General features: G+C 49.2%; 3 protein-coding genes across 6 annotated transcripts in view; all 3 read left to right on the top strand.

Moving 5' to 3' along the window:
- The window catches only part of LOC144736856 (zinc metalloproteinase nas-36-like), a 33,319-nt gene extending 22,045 nt beyond the window's left edge, over window positions 1–11,274 (top strand). Inside the window, exons 10-11 of the mRNA XM_078619512.1 lie at window positions 7,580–7,662; window positions 10,917–11,274. Coding sequence (XP_078475638.1) covers window positions 7,580–7,662; window positions 10,917–11,081 — 248 coding nt within the window. The 3' untranslated portion in view covers window positions 11,082–11,274. The remainder of the gene's footprint in view (window positions 1–7,579; window positions 7,663–10,916) is intronic.
- LOC144736816 (uncharacterized) overlaps window positions 1–26,857 on the top strand; it is a 674,279-nt gene that overhangs the window by 369,462 nt on the left and 277,960 nt on the right. The gene's annotated exons all lie outside the window — the stretch shown is intronic.
- LOC144736783 (uncharacterized) overlaps window positions 20,267–26,857 on the top strand; it is a 65,795-nt gene continuing 59,204 nt past the window's right edge. For all 3 annotated transcript variants that reach the window (XM_078619403.1, XM_078619421.1, XM_078619413.1), the window contains exons 1-4: window positions 20,267–20,329; window positions 21,747–21,862; window positions 24,088–24,198; window positions 24,926–25,048. In XM_078619403.1, the coding sequence (XP_078475529.1) occupies window positions 20,277–20,329; window positions 21,747–21,862; window positions 24,088–24,198; window positions 24,926–25,048 (403 nt within the window). In that variant the 5' untranslated portion in view covers window positions 20,267–20,276. The remainder of the gene's footprint in view (window positions 20,330–21,746; window positions 21,863–24,087; window positions 24,199–24,925; window positions 25,049–26,857) is intronic.

The raw sequence follows: 26,857 nt of genomic DNA, 5'->3' as shown, positions 1-26,857 counted from the left end.
ACTCCGCCACGGCCTCGATGAACAGGCCAATCGCAACGCTAGGAAAACCAAACGGACCAATCGTGTCTCGCAAATCCCTCACATTTCGTCCAATGAAACTGCGTATGGTCCGGCGACACACAGACAGACAGACACACACACAGACAGACAGACAGATTTGCGATTTTATATATATAGATGAGGTTGGCTCTGTTATTCCAGGATAGTCTATATTGTAAAATAAATAATAATTTACCTATGGTTTCAAGTATTTATGCAACTTGCTATCACCCTCAAATCCGTGATGACTTACATTTTTAGGGAGTAAATGTGCCTCTGGAGAGCAGTAAGCCTGCTGATTGCAGCTTTGACTCAAGCTCTCACCTTCCCATCCGATCTCATTCCTGTACGCGGCTTTTTGAGCCGCGACGAGAGAACGAGTGTGGAGGTGTTTCCCCTTGCCTCCTGCACAGTCTTTTAGTTTACACCGGCACATTATGCAGTTGTAATAATTCTCCGGAGACGGATTCGGAATCGGTCTTCTTTATTTTCACTTCACGGTACACTTGTTCCCACACGCTCCGTTGCTGGCAGACAACGGAGAGCGGCGGACTCCCACCAACTTCCACCGCGCACGTGGCACCCGGAGCCCCGTTCGCGCGTGGCTCTCGCCCCGTTCAGTTCCCCGTCTCTCCCCGATCATCTCTCTCTCCTCCCTCTTAATCCCTTCGTCACGTGGTCCCCCCAGCCAATCCTCCATGGGCAATCTCGACCGTTCTCGATGGTTCCCTGTCAATCCCGGGACCACGCCTCTTATCCGGATCCCCATTAGCTGGGGCCCCAAATGGCTGGGCCCTGATGACATGCCGTGATCACGCCGGCCCCACGCTCCCTATCTCGACCCTTATTGGCTACAAGCAGGACCGGCAAGCCAATCCCCCACGTGAACCCACTATAGCTGTTATTACATCACCCCCCCCCCCCCCCCGGTGAAAAAAAAGTAGCCGTCTCGGCTGGGAAAGGGTGATAAACCAATTCCGAACATATTATTAGGGCACCAAGGTGCGTTTAACGATACGAGGGTGAACCGGCGTCCCTGCGCCCAACAACATTTAAAAAAAAAGTCACCCATACAACAAGAATCACCACATACATTAGGGCGCCCCTGCAGCGCAGTAACAACAGGGAATTAAACGAACGATCAAACGTTAACGAAACGGAAGAGATTTCGACCGCGTACGCGACGCGGGACCCCCTCCGCTTCCAGCGCATGATCCACTTGCTTCCGGATGGACAGGAGGTGGTAGGCTCGAAGAAGAAGTAGGTTGTTGATGCTTGGTCACGTCCAGGACAGGTCTCATTGGAGGGGGGGCGGCTGGGGCCGCCTCAGCCCTCAGAACCTGTTCATCTGTAGGAGGCACAACACAGTCCCCCTTGGGATCACTGGATGTGACAATCGGCGTGGTCGGCTCGACGGAACCCGGCAGGTCAACTAGTGGGGATGAAGGGCCGACACGCGCGTCAACATAGGGTTTAAGCCGTGAGGAGTGGACATACCACCGCCGATTTTCGTACTGAACACGGATACTCTGCAAGTTCTGAACATCCACTAGTGTCACAGGCCCTCGCCACGGCCTGTGCAGTTTGGGGGATGTGCCCGCCGGTACCTGGGGGCAGTGGAGCCACGCCCGGTCCCCCACTGACCAAGACATGTGAGTATGCGATCGACGCGCATAACGTTCGTTCCTTGCCTGAGCACGGGCCGTCGCACACCGGGCAGCCTCTCGCGCCTCCGTCACACGTTCAAGCGAGTCACGCACGTGGTCAGGCAAGGAACGGGACGGTCGCTTACTCGGCTCACCCAATTGCACATCGATGGGTGGAACATTTTCACGGCCATACATCAAAAAGAATGGTGAGTATCCCGTGGACGTGTGTGGAACCATGCGGTAAGCCGCTAAGACGCCTGGTATGTGCAGGTCCCAATCGGTTTGCTTTTCACTGACCGTGTGACAAAGCATAGCCGAGAGGGTGCGGTTGAATCGTTCCACCATACCATCTGTTTGTGGGTGGTAAGGAGAAGTGCGAATTTTCTTCGTACCCAACGCGTCACAAACTTCCTTAAGCAATTTGGAAGAGAAATTCCGCCCTTGATCTGTGAGCAGCCTCTCAGGTGCCCCCTTATCCATGACATACCCGTTCAAGAAAGCGTCGGTAATGGATGCTGCCGTCTGGTCGGGCAGAGGCCAGGCCATCGGCCATCGAGAAAAATATTCCACCCCGACGAGAAGGTATTTATTGCCCCTCGCCGACGGGGGAAACGGGCCCAGAATATCGAGAGCAACCAATTCGTTAATGCGGGACACCTCAATGGAACTTAACGGTGGTACATAGGGGTTCCGAGGCGGCTTCCTCTTTGCACAGTCCTGGCATGAGCGAACAAAGTCCTTGACGTCTGCCGTCATACCGGCCCAAAAGAAATCCTTCTGCAGCGCGGCCAAAGTCTTTTGGACGCCGAGGTGCATCAACTTATCAGCGTGCAGAGCACGAAGCAGGTCGTAGCGAAGCGAAGTAGGCACCACCAAGCGTGGTCGGTCAGACAACCCGTCAGTACACATTAACAATCCCGACTTGCCTCGGAACATCTGCCATTTCCAACCCGCCAATTGAGATTTTTGTTTCCCTATCAATTTCCGTAGCGGAGACAGCGAGGCATCAGCCTCCTGCTCACGTAGCCAGACCGCGTGTGGTAGCCGTAAGATATCATCCGTGTCCACCGACCCTTGCTGGTCGTCCTCCTTCGCTTTCGCCCCTGCATCCTCATCCGCTATCGCCCCCATAACCGGACAAGGCGAGGTGGCTGGTGCCGCACAGCGGTGCGTGCCCGTCAGGCAAGTGCACGGAGGAAGGGGCGGCAGCCTTGAGAGCGCGTCAGCGTTCGCGTGACGGGCCCCCTTTCTGTATGTAATATCAAAGGAAAATTCCTGTAACGATTCCAACCACCTAGCCAATTGGCCTGACGGTTGATCTAATTTCAAGGAGTATTGTAAAGCCGCATGATCTGAGCGAACTAGGAATTTTCGTCCATACAGGTACGGCCGGTACAATCGGACAAAGTGAACAATTGCCAAAAGTTCCCGTCTTGTCACACAATAGCGTGTTTCCGCAGGGGCCAAAACCCGGCTGCCGTACGCCACTACTCGCTCTACCCCGTCCTTACGTTGCGACAAAACGGCCCCAATGCCGATATCACTAGCGTCCGTATCGAGGATGAACGGCTGTGAGAAATCTGGGTAATCCAGCGTTGGCGCCGTGGCGAGGTGGTCCCGAAGTGCCATAAAAGATTTTTCCTCTTCCGCTCCCCATTTAAACCTTTGATTTTTGCCAGTCAGAACGTGTAATGGCTTTGCCAACGTCGCAAAATTTTTAACGAAGCGGCGATAATAGGAAGCGAACCCAATAAACCGCCGAACATCTCCCACCGAAGTGGGTGTGGGCCACTCTCGTACACATTTCGTTTTCAGAGGGTCAGTGGATACGCCGTCCGAACTGACAATATGACCCAAGTACCGGACAGAGTGTTGCAGAAGGTGGCATTTTTTAGGTTTAAATTTAAGGTCAGCCGTACGCATTCTTTGAAAAACCGCCTCTAGACGTTGGAGGTGTTCTTCGAACGTGCGGCTGAAAACAATTATATCGTCAAGATATATGAGGCACGTTTCCCACTGCAGTCCAGTCAGCACCAATTCCATGAGCCGCTGAAACGTCGCCGGTGCCGCATTCAAGCCCATAGGCAACCGATTAAATTCAAAGAGACCTTGCGGCGTGCGGAATGCCGTTTTCGCCTTCGACTCATCGTCGAGGGGAAGCTGCCAGAACCCCGAGGACAGGTCAAGAGTGGAAAAAAACTTAGCACCCGATAAAGCGTCCAACGAATCATCCATCCTCGGTAAGGGGTATGCATCTGCCACCGAAATTTTGTTTAACCGGCGGAAATCAACACAAAATCTTGTACCGCCATCTTTCTTCTTTACCAGAACGACGGGCGCGGCCCAAGGGCTGTTGGACGACGAAATGATGTCCGCCGCCAACAATTCATTTACCGCTCCGCGCACGTGATCCCTTTCCGCCGGGTTCATGCGATGAGGGTGCATAGAGATGGGAGGCGTCGCACCGGTGTCAATATGGTGCGACAAAAGCGACGTGCGGCCGAGGTCCAAATCATTTTTACTGAAAACATCAGTGTACTGTATCAATAATGAACGCAGGGCGTTCCTTTGTTCGTTCGACAAGGAAGAATTTTCTCCGCACAAGTCTGCGATCCAACGTTCTTGAGAGCGATCATGTGGGGGCCTACCAGCGGGCATTCGTGCGCGCGGCGCTGCGTCGCAAGAGGCGAAGTCGGTAGTGGCGTGAGCCAACACCGACCCCTCCGGAACAATAACGCGGTCAGGTCCCCCATTTAACACCTGTATAAAAGGTGCTTGACCCGGTCGCACGATCGTTTGTGCCACCGCTAAAGAAAAGGATTTAGATGCCGAATTCGATGGGGATAGCAGCACGCCTTCTGCACCCTTCCCCATTCGAAGGGGTTTACGATAACGCAACGGTATTAGCATCTGTGCTCCCGGTGGTACTTCTACCGTAGCAGCAACAACGGCAGTAACTGCGTTACTCGCAGGCGCGCTGGCCAGCAAGGAAGGCAGGAACGCCATTCGACGACCCCCCGGCATTTCTAAACAATCCTGGTCGACTCGTATTTTCAGCGGCATCCGACGCAGGAAATCAGTACCCAGTAAGCATGGAACAGCTAGCGAGCGAGAGATTAATACAGGTCCTGCGGCGGTAATATTTCCGATAGTGATGCTCACATCTGCCTGGCCACAGATACCCATGCTTCCCCCATTTGCAGCGACACACGCATCATTAACCTTACGTATCTGCGACGCAGGGATGGACAACAAATGGAAAATAACATCAGAAATGATGGTGGCCGACGCGCCCGTGTCCACCAAGATACGCACATCAACGCCGTCGATGGTACCGCGTACCGTCGACGAGCCCGAAGCCGCAGCTACAACCCTGCGAGCCAATTTTTTCCACTGCGTAGCAGAGCGCGTAACTGTAGCGGGGGAAGTAAATTTTTCCTGAGGAGTGTGAAAATGAGTGCGAATGGATGGGTGATGTGACAGGACCTGCCGGGTGTCCGATGTGTGCCGACTCGCCCGAGGTTGTTGCGGCTCCGCGGCAGGTGGAGGAGATGGAGGTCCCCTCGTCGGAGGAGGCGACAGTAGAGGCCGACAGCGGCAGTCACGGGCGAAATGGCCCCGTCTGCCGCACTTGAAGCACGCCGCCGACGTCGGCCGGCGGTCGGACGACCCGGCCCTTGCACGCGGACGGCCCATGTAGTTGCCACGCTGGTCGCGCAGCCGCCGTCCCGGAATCTCGTGCGAAACAGCAGCAGCCAGCATGTCGTCGTCGCCCGAGTCGTCGGAGCAGTGGACCACCAGTCGTGGAGACCACCCCAAAGGTGGCCCGTCGATCTCTGGTTTCCCCGTCCACGCCGCCATCTGGTCCCAACGCCTGATATTAAATTTTGCGTCCAGGCAGCGCGCCACCCATCGCGATGTAAGTGGTTCGTGGCCGCACACTGGCAGCGAAATCTTGAGTTCCTGAGCCAACTCCAGCATACGGGAGAGGATGAGAGGATCCAAATGGTCGGCCGTCGCGTCGGGGTAGGCAGCCATGGCCAGCGCCATCAACGCCCCACGATAGGCCAACGGCGATTCCTCCGATGCTCGGCGACGTAACATAAATTTTCTGGTGGCTGACGTCGGTGGGTCATAGAATTCCGCCATCTCCGCGAACGCGCCCCGCAGTGTCTTCTTCTTGGCCACCGGGATGGAACGGAAGACCCCCAGAGAAACATCGTCGAGCAGTGTAGGTAGCGCTCCCAGTACTTCATCCTCCGTCCAATTGACGGATCTAAAAGCCGATTCAAAGCGCCATGTGAAAGCACTCCAATCACCCCCGGCGATGAATTCTTTGATTTGTGGAAGGCGATGCCCGCGGTGGCAAGCGCGCGCCGCGGGCGTCTCCGACTGCCGTTCCCGCTCTCCACCCGTATCAGGCAAAATGGCGGCCGGCGGCCGCGTGGCGGTAGGCGCGCCCAAAATGGCGGCCGACGGCTCCGGTGCAGCCGCTCCACCCAGAATGACGGCGTCCTCCCGCGTAGCAGAAGGAATGGCGGACGCAGGTTCTTTCACCGGACTCCTTCCCGCGGCGTCCAGTTGATCGGCAATCTGGCGGCCCGCGGCTGGTGAGGATGCCACCGCGGTCACCAGACTAAGCAGAATGGCGCGTAAAGACTCGATCTGCTCCGCCATCAGCCGCCACTCGCCTTTTGTTCCTGCAGCGGTCGCATCTTCCGTCGGTCGACGCTGAGAGACGTCGAGAAGTACATTTTCAGCAGGCGGCATAGGGGCTGTAGCTCCCAACAGCTCATCTTCATCCGTCTCGACCTCCTCCTCCGATAGAGGTACAGGTAGGTTCTTTTTTCTGGGGTGCTTGGACATCTTGACGATCGTCCAAACAGTCGCAGAAGTACTTCTGACACCAATGTAATAATTCTCCGGAGACGGATTCGGAATCGGTCTTCTTTATTTTCACTTCACGGTACACTTGTTCCCACACGCTCCGTTGCTGGCAGACAACGGAGAGCGGCGGACTCCCACCAACTTCCACCGCGCACGTGGCACCCGGAGCCCCGTTCGCGCGTGGCTCTCGCCCCGTTCAGTTCCCCGTCTCTCCCCGATCATCTCTCTCTCCTCCCTCTTAATCCCTTCGTCACGTGGTCCCCCCAGCCAATCCTCCATGGGCAATCTCGACCGTTCTCGATGGTTCCCTGTCAATCCCGGGACCACGCCTCTTATCCGGATCCCCATTAGCTGGGGCCCCAAATGGCTGGGCCAATCACCCCTGATGACATGCCGTGATCACGCCGGCCCCACGCTTCCTATCTCGACCCTTATTGGCTACAAGCAGGACCGGCAAGCCAATCCCCCACGTGAACCCACTATAGCTGTTATTACACAGTTACACAGTTGACTGTCATACCCTGGGCAACTATCCCACCTAAAAATGCATTTGTGGTAGGATGGACCTTTCATTTTTTACTGTTGTTTTTGTACAAAAAATTGAGACTAGTCTCACTGAATCTCCAAATATTTTGTGTAAAGGGTCCTGCATTGGGATGTTTGGGCAATTTCATTTTAATTATGGTTCTATTTTTATTTACTTCGTGTTGTATGAAACTGAAGTCCTAGGAAAATGCACGTTAAGGTCTATTCATTATTATTGTAATGTAGAACCATATTACAGTGACTTTAATTTAAAAGATTGAAACCTTTGACATTTTAATATAGATTATAAAGCAACAACTAAGTCTCCCTTAAATAAGCTGATGTGACGTGCTAATGCCTATTCAGTAATAGGAAAGTAACATGTATTCAGGCTGCTCACCGTGAGAAGTGTGATTGAATGGAGTGTGCAGCAGAGCGCACGCCCATGCTGTGACTCATTGAGAGCACTGCTCACACAGCTGGCACTCGTGTCGAAATGGAGGTGGTGGCCTGGAGCCAGGACATTCCCCTGCACCGCCGCGTGGGCCTCTGGAGGAAGAAGGTGCGGTGTCTGTGGATGCTCATACAGTGGTTGTGTTAAGTTAATACTGTGTTTTGTATATTTCTGTTTCGAGTACAAACTATAATTATGTTTATATGTAACTGACACCAATTTTTTCAGATGTACTGTTTCAAGGAAACAGCATCTGAAGATGCTCAAAACGTAACTGTTTTGTTATCCTGCTTTGGAAAGTGCACCTCGTGATATCACTAGGCATGCAAAGGTCAAAGTGGCAAATCTAAAGACCCCAGTAAGGTCAAATCTTGCTTTACTGTTGTGTTGCAATGTCATTCACCAAGTGTGCAGCATGCAGGGCACTAAAAATCACGGTAAATGGTGAAGACCTAGTGATTGTATGTTTATTTTAAGGCTTCACCTTCCTGGGCTTATTCGAATCAAAAGGTGCTTTCAGAAGTGTGATGTGCAACAGTTGCTTCCTGTTGCTTCTACCTCTCGTAGGAGTGAGGTGAGACGATGGGGAAAGTCAAACAATCGGGGTGAGGGAGACATCCGAGGGGAGAGAGTGAGGATTGGGACTCGTGAGAGTGAAGCGGAGGGAGAGGAACACTGCAACATGTAGAATGGGTCTGATTAGTTCGGTACTCACAATGCGGTCACTATATAATGCCAAGTTTATAGATGCAGCATTTACATTCTTCCAATGTGTGGTCCTTCAGATTTATAATGTCTAAGTTATACTTGTTTTATTGAGTCACTACCCTGTCAAGCCAGCGTTAGGGACTGCTACATTTGCAGCCAGTTAGGTTGGGTTTTCATGTGACAGGTATCCCTCAATTTAAGAACGTTCAGTTTATGAAATTTTGCGTTCACGAAATTGACAAATTATGGACACTTCTCGATTAACGAAATCGAATTTCCCCATGAACAAAATTCCACACGGCACACGCCACGAGATCAAACAAGAACCACCTGAGATGCTGCATCATCCATCCACGACACAAGCCACGGTATCCCTACAGTGCAACAGTCACTCCTCCATATCACCTTTCCAGTCATTCCACAATGCAGATTATTTGGTGAGTTCCCTGAAAAGGTTAATTATTTTAGTTTTATTTTGTTATTATTTATTCGTGTTTATACTTATGTTCTTCATTTTATTTTTGTATTGTGAAAAGTGATTTAGGTATATATATTTTAGGTTAGGAGTAGAGTTGGAATGACTGTACAAAACACATCCATAATTCTGTACATTCAATTCATGGAAAAAGCTGTTCCAATTTACGAAATTTCGTTTTACGCTGTGTTTTTGGAAGAACACATCCCTTTGGTAAATCGAGGGATACCTGTATATGTCATTAGTCGCCAGCTGCAGCAACATATGATTACAATTCAGATTGGGAGTACAAATTGGGTTAATAATTCATATTTTAAATGTTGGATTTGGAATTAGATGTTTTGGGCCCAAGTTGTTTTTATTTTCCTTTTGCATTATTCAACATTTTACATTTTAATCATTTTACCTTTCTTTTTCCATTAGATTTTTTTAGGAATTAAAAAATAATAATATTTACCTAATCCAGGGAAGCCTCACCGAGGCTCAGGAATTGTTTTTACGAAGGGGGCCCTGCATTGTGATGTTTGGGTGATTTAATTTTAATGAGGAGTGATTTTCTTAGTGTTGCAGGAAACTGAAGTCTCTAGAAAAATCTCACCTTGCTTGCTTAAGAGCAAAATATACATAAAGGTCCACACAAGCCATCTATGAACCCACTTGCTTTGTTGCCATTTGTTCTCTACCACTTTTCAGCCTTGCACATCTGGGTGATTCAGGGCAATGTGTATGACCCAAAGTGATGAATCACAGGCATGCACCATACATGCCCAGCTTTAACGTTTCCATAGTCGGTGGCGTGAAGCTCTCACTTCTGCACTCACAGACAAAGATCCCCATATAGCTTTTACAGGCTGTTGGGGAAGTGCTGTTAGCGAGCACCTATGAAGGCCGACATGGCACACGAAGGAATTTGCTGACTGTCACAAGTGGCCACGTTTGCCAGCAATTGGGATAGTTCTGCATCTTTCCATAGATGTGGGTCTTCTGATCCCTCAGGTCTATTGGGATATCATTATTTTTCTTTGCGTGGTTCTCAGTTACTTAATATAAGGCATGGGTGAGCCATGAGGGTAGTCAGCTGGCATTGCTCACAACACACCACAGTGGTAGCATCTGCCAGCACCACAAAGAGATGGGGGTTGTTTTGCACTCACACAAACACATCCATGCACGCACACACACTCGCGTACCCATATACGGCCACTTGTTTGTCAGTGTGATAAAATAATTTACGTCACTTGCAAAAACGTATAATTAACATTACGTAATGCCTTGGTGCCACTTGCCTTAAATGTTGTTTCCCACGGACAGTTTTGGATAGTTCATGTTAATCCTAAAATTGGAAAAACACCCCTTATACACAGCTATTGCTGCGTTTATATTCTGACAACATGATATAACCCTGTTATATTGAGATTTGCAGATTAGATATTATCAAATACATGACGATTCAAATGCAAAGAGATAGTGGCATTGCATGTTTTTCACTTGATGAAGCACAACACAAGCCCTGAATAATTATCTATCCCCTAATGTGACAATATTTCAAAATATGATTTAGACCACTTAATGCCATACATGGATTTACCTACCTGTAAAAGCACAGTAATGGCATTTACAGCTCGGGGCAATAGGCCTTGGAAAATATATTGCTCCTCCAATGATACACTCCCCAAATTAATAATAGTAAATGCAGCAATTACCTTCGTATACAATAATTTATCTCCAATGTATAATACGTCTTCCCTCAAAGACTGCTTACATTTAAATCCACGAGCATCCATCTGCCTACAGTCTGATTAAGGGGCATTGTATACGTTATAATTGTTTTGTATAATTGTAGTTTCATGACCTCAAAGAGTTGCCTGGTAAGGTGGAAGGGTAAGGAGAACAACGTTAACCTCACCGATGGCCACATCTGGACAGTGACCCCAGGGATCCTTAAAGATCAGGGGTTCTTGTGCAGTTACACTGCTCACATGTGCCTTGATCTGAGCATCTCACCAGATATGCACCTCCTTTATACTCTGGGTCCCTCAGCAGACAGAGTAACTCCATGTGACCTTTCACTTACCAGTAATTGCTCAATTCAGTCGTAAATTCATGGATTATAATATGTACACAATTTGTGCATTGAAAATGTCCTCTTCATTTTATCTTCTATTCTTTAAATCTACAGACTGAAGAAGAAATAAATGAAAAAAAAGAAAAAGGTACACATTGTCTTTGTCTATTAAACAACAACAATGATTACTACACTGCTTGTCTACCCAGGAAAGCCTCACCAAGTCTCGTGACTCTTTTTCGATTGGGAGCAGTGATTGCCAAGTATATTCCGGTTTGATTAAGTTTAATCACAACATAAGTACGAACCATAGCAACAAACGAATGGTGGGTTTTCATGTTATACTCTATAGTAAAAAGTTCCTAGACAGATGCCAGAGTGGTTAAATAATTACAAGTTTGTAGTTGAATTCCTAGTTGGGGTTGACTTGGCTACATAGCCATTTGGTGTCAATAAAATGAGTGCCACATCATTGTAATTCATTAGACGCCACCGTGTGTAAAGACAAGCCTCTCACCATGGGGCCATCGATGTGGACAAGCCTCATTCTATGCTCAGTTCAGTGTAGCTTGAGGGATGTCTCGATTAATTTCAACGAATTGTTGGTTAGAGGTTTGCAGTGGAATTCAGTATATGTATATACAGTATGTAAATCACGGACAGTTATTTAAGGTGCACTGAAATCAAGGACCACACAGATTATCCGCAATGGAGATTGAGGGATGAAATTGGCTCCTGTGCAGGCACGAGAGATGGAGGCGGCTTTGGGAAGTCTTTATCCAGCAGTAGATTGAATGATGATGATGATCTTAGGATTATGGAAAAATCATGGATTGGCATGACCCCATCAATATTATGAGTTGTGCAAAAGAGGGCTGAAGATAAAAAGAATGTCAACGTGTACAGAATGTGTATGTTGGTGTTGGTGAGGTCTGGAGGAAGTATTCTGGACCGTTTGAAGTTTGGTGGTAAGCCATTTTCTGAGGTTGGCAAGGAGCACATTGTGGTAGTTGAACCGTAGCATAGTCCTGGAAAGGGTACTGGCAATGATGGGGTGAGGAAGTGATGGATACAGGAAATGTTGTGCATGTGTAGAGGTGTATTTGGAAAGGTGTATTGGCACGAATGGGTAACAAACACAAGGGGCGTGGTTACGGCCGTACACAGAGAAGGTGCTCACACCGACGTCCGCACCTGCATCCCCCACGGCCCCCCCCGGGGGACCGATTGCTATGAAAGGTGGTGAGCCGGAGGGCTCGAGGTCGAGTGTTAGCTTTAAACAGCGAAGATTGAAGACCAGCTAGAGTAGGCCCCGGAACTCCCCTGGCTCGCTGTCCTTGTCAGGACCGACCAGGGAAAGCCGGTGGCGTGGCCCCGAGAGCCCAGACTGATGTTCTTATAAGAGCCAGTCTGGAGACTCAGGGTGCCGGGAATCCCAGCTTGACCAGGGCTGGGATAGATAGCCTCCCTTAGCTCTGTAGTGGAGGACCTGGGAGCATGCTAGCTGGGGTGGACGTTGGGTCTCCCTGTTAGACGGGTGAAGGGGCCGATACCCCTTCAAGTGTTGTGTATCTCCGGCTCTGTAAATACGTTGGTGTTAATAAATACGTGTGCCTCCAACGACGTCGTCCGAGCCTCCTGCAACTTACTACATCTGGTGTCAGAAGTGATCGTTCAACGATGGACACACGAGGGACGACTCGTACCAGGGAGCCGGAGATGGAGGACACCTCGGCCGACTCGGCACCAGAGATGGCCGAAGTCGGATCCGAGCAGCCGGGGCCGAGTACACCCGCGCCGCAACGACAGGAAGGGTGGGGAGCGTCGGCCGAGGGACTTCGGCTGGCTCACTCCCGCCTGGCGGAGCTGCTCTACGCTGCGGCCGCCACGTTGGAGGAGATCACGCGGCTGGGGGCTGGAGAAGCTGTACGGGGCGACGGCGGCCGACACGCAGCGCCGTTTCCCGCCACCTCGACGCGGCTCGCGGTCAAATTTCCCGCCATCGCTACAGTGGGAGCAGAGGGCGGGGCCGGCCTGCGTCAGGTGACCGCCGAGTGCCAAGCAGAAGCCGCAACGTCATCAACACCGGCCAGCGCGTCACCAACGGAGCGACCGGCGATGCCATACGCTCTGCCCGCCCACACTGTACCGAGTGCCGGGAACGACGGGGCGCGATCCACGACCACGGACGTCGCATTACAGCAGTGACTACCGCCTCTCAAAGAGTTCGTGGGCGAGGACGGGGACTGGGGCGGCTTCAGAAGACGCTTCCTCGCTCATCAGGAGATGGCGAATTGGACGGACGACGAAGCACTACGCGTGCTGCCGGCAATGCTCGACAATGACGCCCTGGCTACCCTCACCTCGGCGCCAAAGGAAAAGCGCGCCACGCTGCAGTTGGCGCTGCAGCTTCTGTCCGCTGTCTATGGTCCGCCTTCGGACTGCAGGCAGTTGTTCCACGATCGCCATCGGGGCGCCAAGGAATCGCCTCTGGCTTTCCGAACGGCTCTCCTGGCCCTGGCGAAGGCAGCTTTTCCGCGGATGGACAAGGAAGGAGTGGATGCCATGGTGGCGGAAAAGCTGTTGCTGCTGGCGGACGAGTTGGACGTTGCCGTCTTGGCACAAGACGACACAGAGATGTGTTCCTTGCTGGTTGCGCGCCACATCCACGCGAGCTTGCGGTCCTTGCGGCGCAAGGCCAGCAAGGGGGTGGCCGGCCATGCCATGGCGGCTACCACCCTCCCATCGGAGGAGGTCTGCGCGGTGGAGCGGCCGGGGGAGTGGAGATCCGCGGGACCACAGGCTCGGAACGGACCGAGCGCCAGGATCAGCCCAGGCCGTCTGGGGCGCTCACACGCTGCTACAACTGTGGCCTTCAGGGCCACGTGGCTTTAGGATGCCGGGCTCCTCGACGGCGCGGAGCGACGCCTCGTCCGGACGCCGCGCCGCCTCTACCCAAGCTCCAGCAGCAGAATACGGCGAGTCGTGGCACCTCACACACTCACTCACTGAAACAAACAGGGGTCGCAAATCGCCAGGTGTTGCGTCAGTGTGTTCCGAAATGCGGCGGCCGCTCCAACCGGGGTAGTGGTCGGAGCTCGCCCATCGTGTTGTTGCCGCGTCGGCGGGGTCGTCGGTCGTGGTCGGTCACATCGATGGGGTTGAGGTGCGGGTTTTAATTGATACGGGAGCATCGGCGACTATTATATCGAATTTGATTCATAACATCCTTCCCGTTCAAAGCCGTCCTTTGCTCCCCGTGGTAGTTCCATGCTATGCTGCTAACGGGGGCTCGCTGGGCATCATTGGGCAGATCCGCGCGCAAATTTGTATTGGGGACATCAAATTATCCGGGCCGGTATTGGTCTCCTCCTCGCTGGCGGTTCCGTGCCTGTTGGGGACGGATTTCTTGGCTAAAATGCCTATCCGTATATTGATCGACAAGGGTTGCATCGAACTCCCGTCGGGCCGACGTATAATGTTTTTGTCCTCCCCCGCTGCTGAGCGTCGGGCATTTGCGACGGTGCAGGCGCTCATGGCGAGGACTGTACGCGTACCACCGGGAGCTCAGATACTTGTGCCTCTTAGGTTGCGTCGGCCGTTTGCTAAGGGAGTTGCGGATCGGGGGGTCCTGTTAGGACCATCTAGAGCCGGGGTCAATGGACCTGATTTGATAGCGGCTCAGACCATGGTGAAAGGGGACTGGGACCCCTTCATTGCGGTCCTTAATGTGGGATCGCGAACGGCCGTCGTTCCTCAAGGGACCGTGCTTGCGCATGCAACGCCGGTGCCCTGTGAGGAACCGGTCGTGGGTCAGGTGAGCACCGATCCTCCGTCGCGACCGCATTCGGACCGTGATGAAGGATGGCTGGATGCGCTTTGCGCGGGATCAGTGGACCTGGCCGACTCACAGCGTGAGAGCCTTCGAGTTCTCCTGCGCGAGTTTTCCGACGTTTTTAGTCAACACAAATTTGATATTGGTTGTACTAAATTGCTGCGACACCATATTGACACGGGTGACAGCGCGCCAATCCGCCAAAATCCTTTTCGGTTGAGTCCCGCTGAAAGGAGCATGTCAAATAGGCCGTAGACGACATGCTAGCCGCAGATATTATATCCCCTTCCACCAGCCCTTGGGGGGCGCCGATCGTTTTGGTGAAAAAACACGACGGCTCGCTGCGGCTTTGTGTGGATTTTCGTCGCTTAAACAAAATTTCCGTAGCCGACACATACCCGCTTCCTCGGATGGATGAATCGCTTGATGCCCTAGCGGGGGTGCGGTTCTTTTCCACGTTGGATTTGCTTTCTGGATTCTGGCAGCTCCCTCTGGACGAGGAATCTAAACCTAAGACTGCTTTCCGTACGCCGCACGGCCTTTTTCAATTTAACCGCTTGCCGATGGTGCTATATTCTGCGCCGGCAACTTTTCAGCGGTTAATGGAATTGGTCTTGGCGGGGTTGCAATGGGATTCGTGTTTAATTTACTTAGACGATGTCATCATCTTTAGTAAAACATTCGATGACCACCTCCAGAGGTTGCGTGCTGTTTTCCTCAAAATGCGGGCTGCCAATTTAAAATTCAAACCGCAGAAGTGTCATTTGCTCCGCGAATCGGTGCGGTATTTGGGTCACATTGTTGGACGCTCGGGGATTGCCACGGATCCCGCCAAAACGAAATGTGTCAGCTCCTGGCCGACTCCCACCTCGGTGGGAGAGGTCAGGAGTTTCATTGGGTTCGCGTCGTATTACCGACGGTTTGTAGCTGACTTTGCTACAATCGCGAAACCCTTGCATGCCTTGACGTCCAAGGGAGTCAAGTTTCATTGGGGACCGGAGGAGGAGGCTGCTTTTCGCTCCCTCCGGGATGCCCTGGTGGGGGGCTCCGCCTTTGAGTTACCCAGATTTTTCACAACCCTTCTTGCTCGATACAGACGCAAGCAACACGGGCATTGGGGGCGTGCTTTCGCAGCTCATTGGGGGTGTAGAGCATGTGGTGGCTTACGGGAGTCGGGTGTTGTCTCCGGCGGAACAACGGTACTGCGTTACCCGTCATGAACTATTGGCGATCGTTTATTTCATTCAGCAGTACCGCCCATATCTGTACGGTCGACGTTTCACCGTCCGTACAGATCATGCGGCGCTGCAGTACGCCTTGCGGATTCAACAACCATCGGGACAGTTGTCTCGTTGGGTGGAGATTCTCCAAGATTTCGATTTTGTCACCACATATCGTAAGGGCATCCGCCACACGAACGCTGACGCTCTGTCGCGGTTGCCGCCCACCTCCGAGTGCGCTTGCCTTTTGGGTTCGGGGCGTTGTAGACCTCCGAATGTGATCGCTGATTCAGTCCTTGCGGCCGCCGCCGATGCGCCTTCGACTTCGGGTCCTATCGAGCAAGAAGGGAGGGATTCCTTGCTGGGGTTGTCCATGGCGGAGTGGGGACGCCTCCAAATGGAGGACACCTCCCTCCTCGCTTTGCGCCGTCGCATCGGGGGGGCTGGTCAGGGGGCGGACAGAGTTGACTCGTGGGGGTTGTTCCAGCGGCTTTTAATGCACTGGGACGGGAGATCCCGCCACCACCGGCTGGTGGTGCCTTCCGCATTGAGGGGTAGAGTGGTGTGGGCTGCGCATGAGCGGCTCCTTCACCTGGGGACTCACAAGACCCTTGCCATGCTCCAACTCGATTTTTCCTGGCCGGGCATGGCAAGGGACGTGGGCGATCTCTTGGGGTCGTGCACGCAATGCGCGCAGCGGAAACCACCGGCGAGGGGGTCCAACCCTCCGCTGCAGTCCATAAAGGTTTCCCGGATTAACGAGCTCATTGCACTGGATATTCTCGGGCCATTTCCCGCTACACCTAGGAGAAATAGGTACTTATTGACAGGGGTTGAATATTTCATGAGATGGCCTATGGCCTGGCCCCTAGCTAACCAGTCGGCAGCAGCCGTCGCGGAGGCCTTTGTCCAGGGCTACGTCCTCGACAAGGGTGCTCCGGAGCGGCTGCTGACTGACCAAGGTAAAAAATTTTCAGGGAAACTCCTCCGCGAAGTGTGCGACCTCCTGGGTACGGAAAAAATTCGAACCTCCCCATATCACCCGCAAACTGACGGGATGGTGGAGCGGCTGCATCGGACTATCACGTCCATGCTGTCCCAACAGGTTTCTGAATCCCAGACCGATTGGGACCTTCACATTGCGGGGGTTTTGGCTGCCTACAGAATGGCTCCTCATGCGGCCACCGGATTTTCGCCCTTCTTCCTCATGTATGGCCGCGAGGCTAACCCGCCTGTTGCAACTCAGCTAAAGCTCTCGACGCCGCATGCAAACTCTAAATTGTCCGACCACGTCAAATTTAACATTGATAAATTGACAGAGGCGCGGGAGGTGGCCATACAGAATTCGGAACTCCGCCAGAGGGCGAATGAGAGGCTTAGGCTGGGTCGGGTGCATGTGCTCCAATGGAAACCGGGGGACAAGGCGTGGTTGCACTGTCCCCAGGTGCCACTGGCGACCTCGTCTAAGCTGGTACGGCCGTGGCGGGGGCCAGTGGAAGTCATACAGGTCTTGCGGCCACAATGTGTGCGCGTCCGATGGGGTAAGCGTCGGTGGTACGTGCACCCCTCCAGGTTGAAGCCATTCATTGCGCCCCATGTTCCTCACACACACACGCGTGGCCAAACGTGTGAGGGGTCCACCGACTCCCCGACTTCGCTGCTTTCGACTGACTTGTCACCGACTGTTCCACCTCCAGGTGCACCGGGATTGACGCGCCCGCATCCTGCGACCCCGCCCGGGGGGGTCGGGGGTCGCTCATTGGACATACCGGACGCTCCCGCACCCGAACTGTTGACACCCACCACTGGTCCGACCGGGGCTGCACCTTGTGACGGCCCCGCTGCAAGAACACGCGCCAAAACGCGCAGACTTTTGTGAGACCGGCCGCTGGTGGGGACCTTGCGGGGGGACGTCCTGGGCGCTTGTATATATGTTGTGTGGTTGTGGGATGGGGTATTTATTCGGGGGGGTGCGTTGGGACGGGGGTTTTTTTTTATTTGTTTTCCTCTGTTCGTTTCTGGTTATTGTTGTTATTGTTATGCGAGGCACACGCGAATTTGGGGGGGGGGGCATCTTGTTGGGACTTTGTTGCAGCCGGGGACGGCTGCAGGCTGTACAGGGGGGGGTGATGTAGAGGTGTATTTGGAAAGGTGTATTGGCACGAATGGGTAACAAACACAACGGGCATGGTTACGGCCGTACACAGAGAAGGTGCTCACACCGATGTCCGCACCTGCATCCCCCACGGCCCCCCCTGGGGGGCCGATTGCTATAAAAGGTGGTGAGCCGGAGGGCTCGAGGTCGAGTGTTAGCTTTAACCAGCGAAGATTGAAGACCAGCTAGAGTAGGCCCCAGAACTCCCCTGGCTCGCTGTCCTTGTCAGGACCGACCAGGGAAAGCCGGTGGCATGGCCCCGAGAGCCCAGACTGATGTTCTTATAAGAGCTGGTCTGGAGACTCAGGGTACCGGGAATCCCAGCTTGACCAGGGCTGGGATAGATGCCTCCCTTAGCTCTGTAGTGGAGGATCTGGGAGCAGGCTAGCCGGGGTGGACGTTGGGTCTCCCTGTTAGACGGGTGAAGGGGCCGATACCCCTTCAAGTGTTGTGTATCCCCGGCTCTGTAAATACGTTGGTGTTAATAAATACGTGTGCCTCCAACGACGTCGTCCGAGCCTCCTGCAACTTACTACACATGTAGAGATAGGAGGCCGCGTGTTGAAAGATATGAGAGGATAATGATAAGTCAAGATAGATAATGATCCCAAGCTTTCGCTCACTCATTGGGTTTCCATAACGAGGTAAGAGAAATATCGACTTGCTGAATTTAACAGTGGCATTTTTATGAAATACTCTTTGGTTCTTTCGGTAAAGTCACGTAGGTAGAAAAAAAGATATCACGACGTTTCAATTCCAACACAAGCGGTCGTCCTCAGGCGGAAACAATAATCCAGCAGTGGAACTGCTGAACCAGCGAGAGAGCTGTTACAACAAGGTTATATATGTGACGATGGGCAAGCAAGCGGGGTTTGAGCTGGAAAGGAATTCCATCCCCAGATGCAAGCACGTCAGTTGTGTTAATGGGGGAAATTAGGCAGGGAGATTAGGGGGATTAGTAAGTTAACGTCATGTCTATGTGTAACACAAGCTGCGGCGCTGCCAACTGCGCTGTGAGGCAAGCGCGTCTTTGCAAGAGAACCACCGCAACGGTGGTTGCATCAGTGCGACACAGCCAGAACCATCGATACACCGAGGCTAAGGGAACAGAGGTGGCCATGTTAGTGAGACCCCAGCCTGTTAATGCAGAGGCACCTAACAGGGCAATGCCACTCAGAGAGTCGGAGATAACAGCCAAACGGCAGGGAAGAATGGAAGCACCACAATCAAGATTTGTATTAGAATTTACAAAAATACATGTGTTATTTAAGCACATTGGCATTAGCATTGTATGAGTTATGTTAAAGTATGTTCTTGATTGTTGCTGCATTAGGATGGAATTTGTCACTTATAGATGTTCATTGTATCCTAAAATATATTGAAGAACTATATCAAGAGCATATATATATATATATATATATTCTGTTAATTAATTAATAGGTTCCAGTTTTTTTAAAGCATTATATATTTCCATAATAAAGATTGATTTTACAAATAACCTTATTGAATCAATGACAAGTATCCAAATGACAAAGTGAATGGGAAATCGTGTTACTTTTTTTCAGCATGATGCGAAGAAGACACACATTTGAATTGTATTATTAATTTGAATAATAATCATATTGAGAAAATTAGAATTAGATATTTTATTATTACTGTAATACAGTGCATAGCATTATACAATAACATTTACTTTATGCATCAATATTTGCTATGAATTAAAGACTGAGGTGTGAGTACATTGCAATAGCCCTAAGGTTTGATTTAGTCACTGAGAATGTTTATAATATGAATGTGCCACATCCATAAATCCCCAGATATTGATACATATACATTAGCACTTATTTTGTGTGTGTTTAGTTTGTTGTCCTTTCCTGCACCTCTTATTAGCAGGGTTGGCTACGTAGGGTGCGAAAGAAGTTCAACATACATACATGCCTCCTCTCCATTAGCACATACCAAATATACATCAGTGGAATACCATGCAATACAAAGTACCGATTAGTTTTGTTCCATGATGGAAGCTTGGGTGCCACCAATGTCAGCCCAGACATTATTATGCATTTGTAAATGAGCTTTCAGTTTGTGGGACCTGACAGAAAGTTGTCAGAAGAAGCGTCAGTTTCCTCTGCTGCTTTTGCCAGCACATTATTTATTGTGCTCTGCATCATTTGCCAATCGCACTTTCTCACCGAACATTCTGTATTCCGCTGTCAGCTGCCTAACAGCTACCTTTTTCAATATCTGCAGAAAATAATTTGGAGATGAAAGTAAAGACTGTTGAAAGAATGATAGAAAACGCGATCAGCGTGACCAGGTGAGAACTTGCCCTCTGGTGCAGAGTAAGTAGGACGTCACCCTGCTTGCTATTGCAGTTTAAATGACTTTATGTCGTGTACATTCATCTGGGAATTGTTTATCTATTTCTTCCCAACACCTCTGACTTCGTTGTAATTGTTTTTTTTTTATCTATGAGGTGTGGTCAGAGTTATAATGCAAGATGGTAAAGTATTAACATACTTGACTCATTACAATGATCTACTACATTGATTTGGTGCAAAAATGGAATTCAAAGTAAAGATCTCTTTGGACATGTGCCATACAGCCAGACTACAATAACACAAGGGACAGTTTCCTAGTTTCCTACAACTGTTATCATAGTGTAGCTGTGGTGTCATTAGAGAGGACTGTGGTGTCACTAGAGATGACTGTGGTGGTACAATCAAAGTTCATGCGTCTTGGACCTCAAGGGAGCTTCGCGACAGGGTCAGACATCCATGCATGCACAGGCTATGCATTTATGTACTCAATTTAACTCCACCATAGTTATATGGGAGATATACAAGATAGATAGTGATGGAGCAAAGTTAAATATAGTGAACATCGAAGTATCCACAATAGATGAGATGCATTCACATGGGGTATGATAGAGATAATATTAGATGCATTCCAAAATACATTAAAGGTAAAATGTAGTGGATAGTCAGATGAGATATAAGATAACAAGAGATGTATTCAGACAACATGAGAGGAGAGAGATCTTAATCGCATGCAGATTTGATACCTGTAATTTGGTTAATTAACTTGGCTCAGGTAATATTCAGCTTTGCATTTTTGGCGAGATTCTAAATGTGAAAATGGCTGAATAGCAGCCATGTTGGATTCACAGCACCCCTAATAGAGAATAATTAGACATCTCATTGTGTCTCCACATGAAGTAAAAGTCTGGACTTTCAGAGCAATATCTTCCAGGAGCATATGTTTAAACAAGAAGACTGTATACTGGATTAGACCTTCAGGGTGTCATCAGCTGGCAGGCTTGTTAAATAATAAACACTGCTGGGTTGCAAGATATGATTGGTGAGTTATTTTTCTACATAATGCTGCCCTAATTGACGAAAAAGTGGTACTTTATATAAATTCACTCCGTCTTATGGACAGAGAGCTCTTGCCAGCAACATCAGGTAACCAAGCACTTCTATTTTAATCAAACATGACTGCTGATGAGATCTTGAGGCCATACCTGGTTCAGAGTTTGATAACTTAAACAGATTGTGTTGGAAGTCCCATAGGTTGATGGATTATACAAATATTTAAAATTCACGTGGATAAATAAATGCAGATATGTTTATTCATTACTTTTTTTTATTAATTGGTCATGTACATTAATGTTTACAAAAATTACCAAATGTTTCGCAAAACATAATGCTGCATGTGGTTCGCTTTGTTCACAGCTTAGACGAATCTACAATCACAAGTCTAGAGTGCCTTCATGAAATGCTGTCAGCTGATGGTCCAGAGGAGGAGACTGCTGCTCTGCACCTGGCTTTCAAAGGGAATGGGGGCCCTGGTATGAACTGAATTGTAGCACTTGTGGAAGGGTTAAACGTTTCCCTGGGTTTGAATGCAAGAGGGTTGCCAATTTGAACAACACCTTGTGGTCTAGTCGATGTTACTTCAGACTTGCCTGCTGTCATTCCATATGATATAAATCTTATGAGCAGAGGGATGTCTCATTGGCACCCTTATTATTTCAATGTTGGATGTTAAATTGAGATGGGACTTCATAATAAATAAGGCAAAGGAGAATATTATAAATTTGGCAATTTCTATCATATATTTTAAATTATTATATGTATCGTATGTCCTCGTTTAAGGTGGTAGATGCATTCCTGAAAGTTCCGCATGAAAAAAAGCGCTTTAAGCGAAAACAATTTCCTCATAAATGGAACAATAAAGTTTGGCGAGATACGATGAACAACGCACACACAGAAGGTGTAGAGACAATAACTGAGGGTACAGCACCGCATACTGTATAATTCAGCATACTGTCAAAGACAAAGATCCCCATTATAGCCTGTAAGAGATTGTGGGGGCAAGTACTGTTAGTGAACACACAAAGGCTGGCACGGCACACCAGGGGGTGGGTAGCCAACACCATACCTTAGTGGATATGTTTATACATAGCACCAGGTACTCATTGAACCTAGGGGAGGCCCAGGACCAGTTCAGTTAATTGTCACTGCTGTTGACTGTGAGCAGGAAATGAACCCCGGTTACGCAGGTTCGTAGCGCAGCGCACTAAACACTGCACTACCGCTCCCCACACCACTCAGCCGCGTAGCTCAAGAAAGTAGTTCGCTTTTGACAACTCAGAAACTGCATTATAATGTGCACGTTCCGCGTTGTGCGAAAAGTGTTCCCGGATGGAAGAACCGTGTTATTGAGAAAACACATTGTGTGAACACCACACGTCAAGCAAGGACTTACCGTACTCACTATTTTTGTTGGTTTTCTTATAACATCATGATTAACAGGACATCGTTACAAATACTCATTTAAGGTATTCTTATTTCTTCAAGCAGACGTGCCACTGCTGAGACCTGTTCTGAGTTCATGACGTAGTTGCCTCAGACTGAGGCAACAGGTGCAGCTCTTCACACTGCTGTTGCCCCTTAGTGGAGGTGTAACAGACAACCTTTATGTGCAGTTGTGAGGGCAGCTGGGTGTGACTGCCGTTGATGAAGGTCGAAACTTTTTCAGATTTTCAGGCTGGGGCTGAAACTGGTTGGGTTTTTGTGCTATCCCTGTCCATCGCCTGGGCCAGCACTTCTCTTTTCAGAGACCTCAGAAACATGAACAACCACATCAGGGGATCTCAACTGGGGTTTGAGGAAGCATGGGGGGTTGCGACAGGCTACCAGTGTCTTCGTGTACATGTCATACCTGTAAACTCATACGTTTTACTTGCATTATTGTACAAGGAAATTGAGTTTTCAGATCCACACGGCATACAGCCGTTTCAATACGGGCACATTTTTTTTTTAGTTTCTCCCTTGTGATGGAACTTTGTCGGATGAACTTTGTGATTTATAAGGGCACGGGGTGACCAATACAGTCTGAATTGGTCTGTAATAAGGTAGGCACTGATAAGGGGTTGACAGGTATGACACGTACACTAAAATCCAGCAGAGTGTCTCTGTACTTTAGTACCATCTCTCCCTGCTGGTCAAGTAGCAAGCTGCTCTATATAATTTTGTTTGCTTAAACACAAAGACTAATAACGCAGGGTGCAGTAGCACGCAGTTGCAGCTCTTTTGGACGACTGCAAATACCAGAGGGGTGAGGACCCATGGTGCGGATCAGGGTTTCCCAAACTCCATTCCTCATGCCCCACCAAGGAACCTCTTCCTGAGTTTACTGACAAACCTAATTTCAAATACAAAATAAATTATTAATGCTGCACTTATCTGATACTTCCTAAACATGTACCCACTTAAGAGAGAATGCCATATCAAATTGAAATACAGAAAGTGTATGTGTTTATTTATCTGCTTGTGTGTGTATACCACACGTTGTGTATACCATGTATTCTTATAGACAGCTCTGGTTTAGCAACAGATGTATCACTCATAATCAGTCGAGCAGCATTATCTGTGTGAAGGCTGCCTGGCTGGTCTTTTGACATGGTGTCTCCCATAAAGGTTTTTCAAGTTATAATGCTTTTAATTCCAACTTGAGTAAATGTGGACTGTGCAGAAGTGTCTTAACCCAATTGCTGTTATTTATCTGCAGAGCTGCTCATTAAGATCATGGATTCTCCCAAACCTCGCGACTTAAGAATCCCACTTCTGGATCTCCTCACCAACATCTCCAGTGCCATGGCGATTCATGATTCAGGGATGGGTAAGAGTTCGTTATTAGTTCTTGGTACTAAACTAAATGATGCAACATTACTATCCCATCTGCAAGTCACATACTTTGTCAAGGGTTAAATACCTTATGTGAATGTAGTATATGACGAGCTGTTCAGTACAAATTTGTATGGTAAGGTGTATGGTCCACAAAGTATATAAAATATATTTAGACACATTGTATAAGGAAAGGTGTTAGAGCCCCCATATTGTGACTGACAATCATGAATGTATGAATTTTGAGGCAGGTTAGGAATGCCTTGGGGATCATCGAGTGTCACAGTGAGAATTGCCACTCGTCACCTTCTGTTGACCACTTTTTGTATAAAATCATAAGCAGAATATGGAAAGCAACGTTTGTGGGGGATAATAGCCATTTTATGTACTTTTGAGGCATAAGCAATTAGAAAATAACACTACCCAGGAATAAACATGTTTTACATAGTGTGATATGAGTTGTCCCCTAGGAAATTATGTATCACACACTCTCATAGGGCCACCTGGCTGAATTAAGGTATATAATATACCTCAAAATGCAAGCCACACGTTTTTGTCATTAGTTTTCAAAGATAGTCATACATACTAGGTATATCAGACACTTTCTTAATGATCTTTTAATGAATACGGTACAATATTTATTTTCTTAAGGGCTTCCCACTAACACATATGCAAAAGAGACAGTGCCTATGAAACACTAATGTTTTTACTTCTCTGTTTAGTTGGTGGAGTTATCTTACTGAAGGCTGGGGACATTGCTGGAGATCCCACAGAGAAAACTGTGGAATGGCCCAAACACCAGGATGGCAACGTGTACATCCCATTCGACATTTCTATTGCTTTCAGTGAGTGCAAATCTATCACACTTGAGATTACATGATCTCACAGGGTTTTTTAGCTGAGTTATATTGCCGAGTTAGGATCGTATATATACCATGAGATTGCAAGTCTGTGTAGAAGGAGTATGAAGCTAAATGTGGGCCTGTGAAAATTTTAATTCAGGAGTGCTCACCTGTATATACCTAAGGGTGAAGCAATGCATGTTTTACAGTTCTGTCAAGCGAGCCACTTGCCCTCATGTCCAGTCATATTCACAACGTGCAAGTGTATAATTTTACGCACACAGGATGTCACGTGCATGTGACATCGCACACTCTAATTCCAATGAAATTGCCATGTGCAGTACATTGCAATCAATTCTTTAGTTTGCAGCGGCAGCGTCCACAATTCCAGGAGGCAAAATGAGGAAGAGTTTTTGGGATCAACGTCACACGGTGGCTTGTTTGGCTCTTTTGCAGATATTATCCTTTTGTAAAAATAGTATCGGTCAAAATAATACCTATGCTTATGTACCCTGGAGGCCTCTACAACCACTAGGCCTACTGAAATATTCTAAATAATGTATTTGTTAAACATCCTGCTGCTATTTACTTTTTGAAAGATGCTTGTCATGAAATATAACACGGTAATCAAAAGCAGTGCCAGGATGCCCACACACGAGGATTACGTTTAAACATTCTCCTTTACAAATGCGTATGTTTAAAAATCAAAGTTGGCAATCCTTTGAATGGAGCAAGCGACTGGCTTGATTACTTGTGAGGGACATATGGATGGCAAAATGTGGGACGGCGGGGGTATGAAACGAACGAGAGAGATAATTAAATAAGATAGAGCAAACGAGATGGACAATGCAAAAGGCAGACCGATGAAGCGAGATACACGGCCCTGTGTGTGCGTGTCTGTGTTTGAAAGTTGTGGGGAATGGTAGTGCAGCAGTTAGTGCACTACACTATGAACCAGGGTTACCTGAGTTCAATTCCCACTCACGGCCAACACCTGTGATGATTATCTGAACCGGTCCTGGGCCTCCCCTAGGTCGACTCAGCCTCAAATGAGTACCTGGTGCGGTGTGTAAACATTGCCACTCGGGAGACAAAGGCGGCCGGGCCTGGTGTTGGCCACCGACCCCCTCGTATGCCGTGCCGGCATTCATAGGTGCTCTCTAACAGCACTTGCCCCAATAGTCTGTTAAGCCAATACGGGGGATCTTTGTCTTCGTTAGCGCTCTTTGCTACGAACCCAGCAACTCGAGTTTGATTTCTGCTCACGGCTAAAACCAGCTATGATTACCTGCACGAGTCCTGCACTTCTGCGAGGTCGACTCAGCCTTAAATGAGTGCCTGTTGCGGTTTTTCAGGGTGCTGACCACCCTTTTGTCCTGTCCCGGACATCATAGGTGCTAACTCACAGGACTTTCCCAAAATGTCTGTTGAGGTTATATGGAGGATCCTTGTATTTGTGTTGGAACGTACCATGCAGTGACTGACAAGCGCCGTGCAGGTTGAATGTTCCTGATTACCAGTGCTGTAGTAGTATACAACCGGACAAGACTATGCACTCTGTGACTATTAATGGGCAATCAAGTAACCCTCGTGTGAGGAGCTGGTAGGGCGGGCCACATGCATTTTTTGCAAATTGCTTGTGATTGGCTGGGGCTTCCCCGATATTTCCCTGATACACAATGCCTTTCTCCCATTCTGGCTCTGTGGGAGGCGTTTGAATTGGCCAATGGGAAGCCGACACTTATCCTTTTTTCTAGATTTGAAGTTTTCGTGACTGCAAGGATTCGTATTTTTTGGTTCTTTCGATAAAAT

The sequence above is a fragment of the Lampetra planeri genome, chromosome 3 (genome assembly GCF_965212315.1).
Source record: "Lampetra planeri chromosome 3, kcLamPlan1.2.h2, whole genome shotgun sequence".
Taxonomy (NCBI): domain Eukaryota; kingdom Metazoa; phylum Chordata; class Hyperoartia; order Petromyzontiformes; family Petromyzontidae; genus Lampetra; species Lampetra planeri.
The sequence above is the reverse complement of the archived record's forward strand: the minus strand, read 5'-3'. Positions and strand labels throughout refer to the sequence as shown.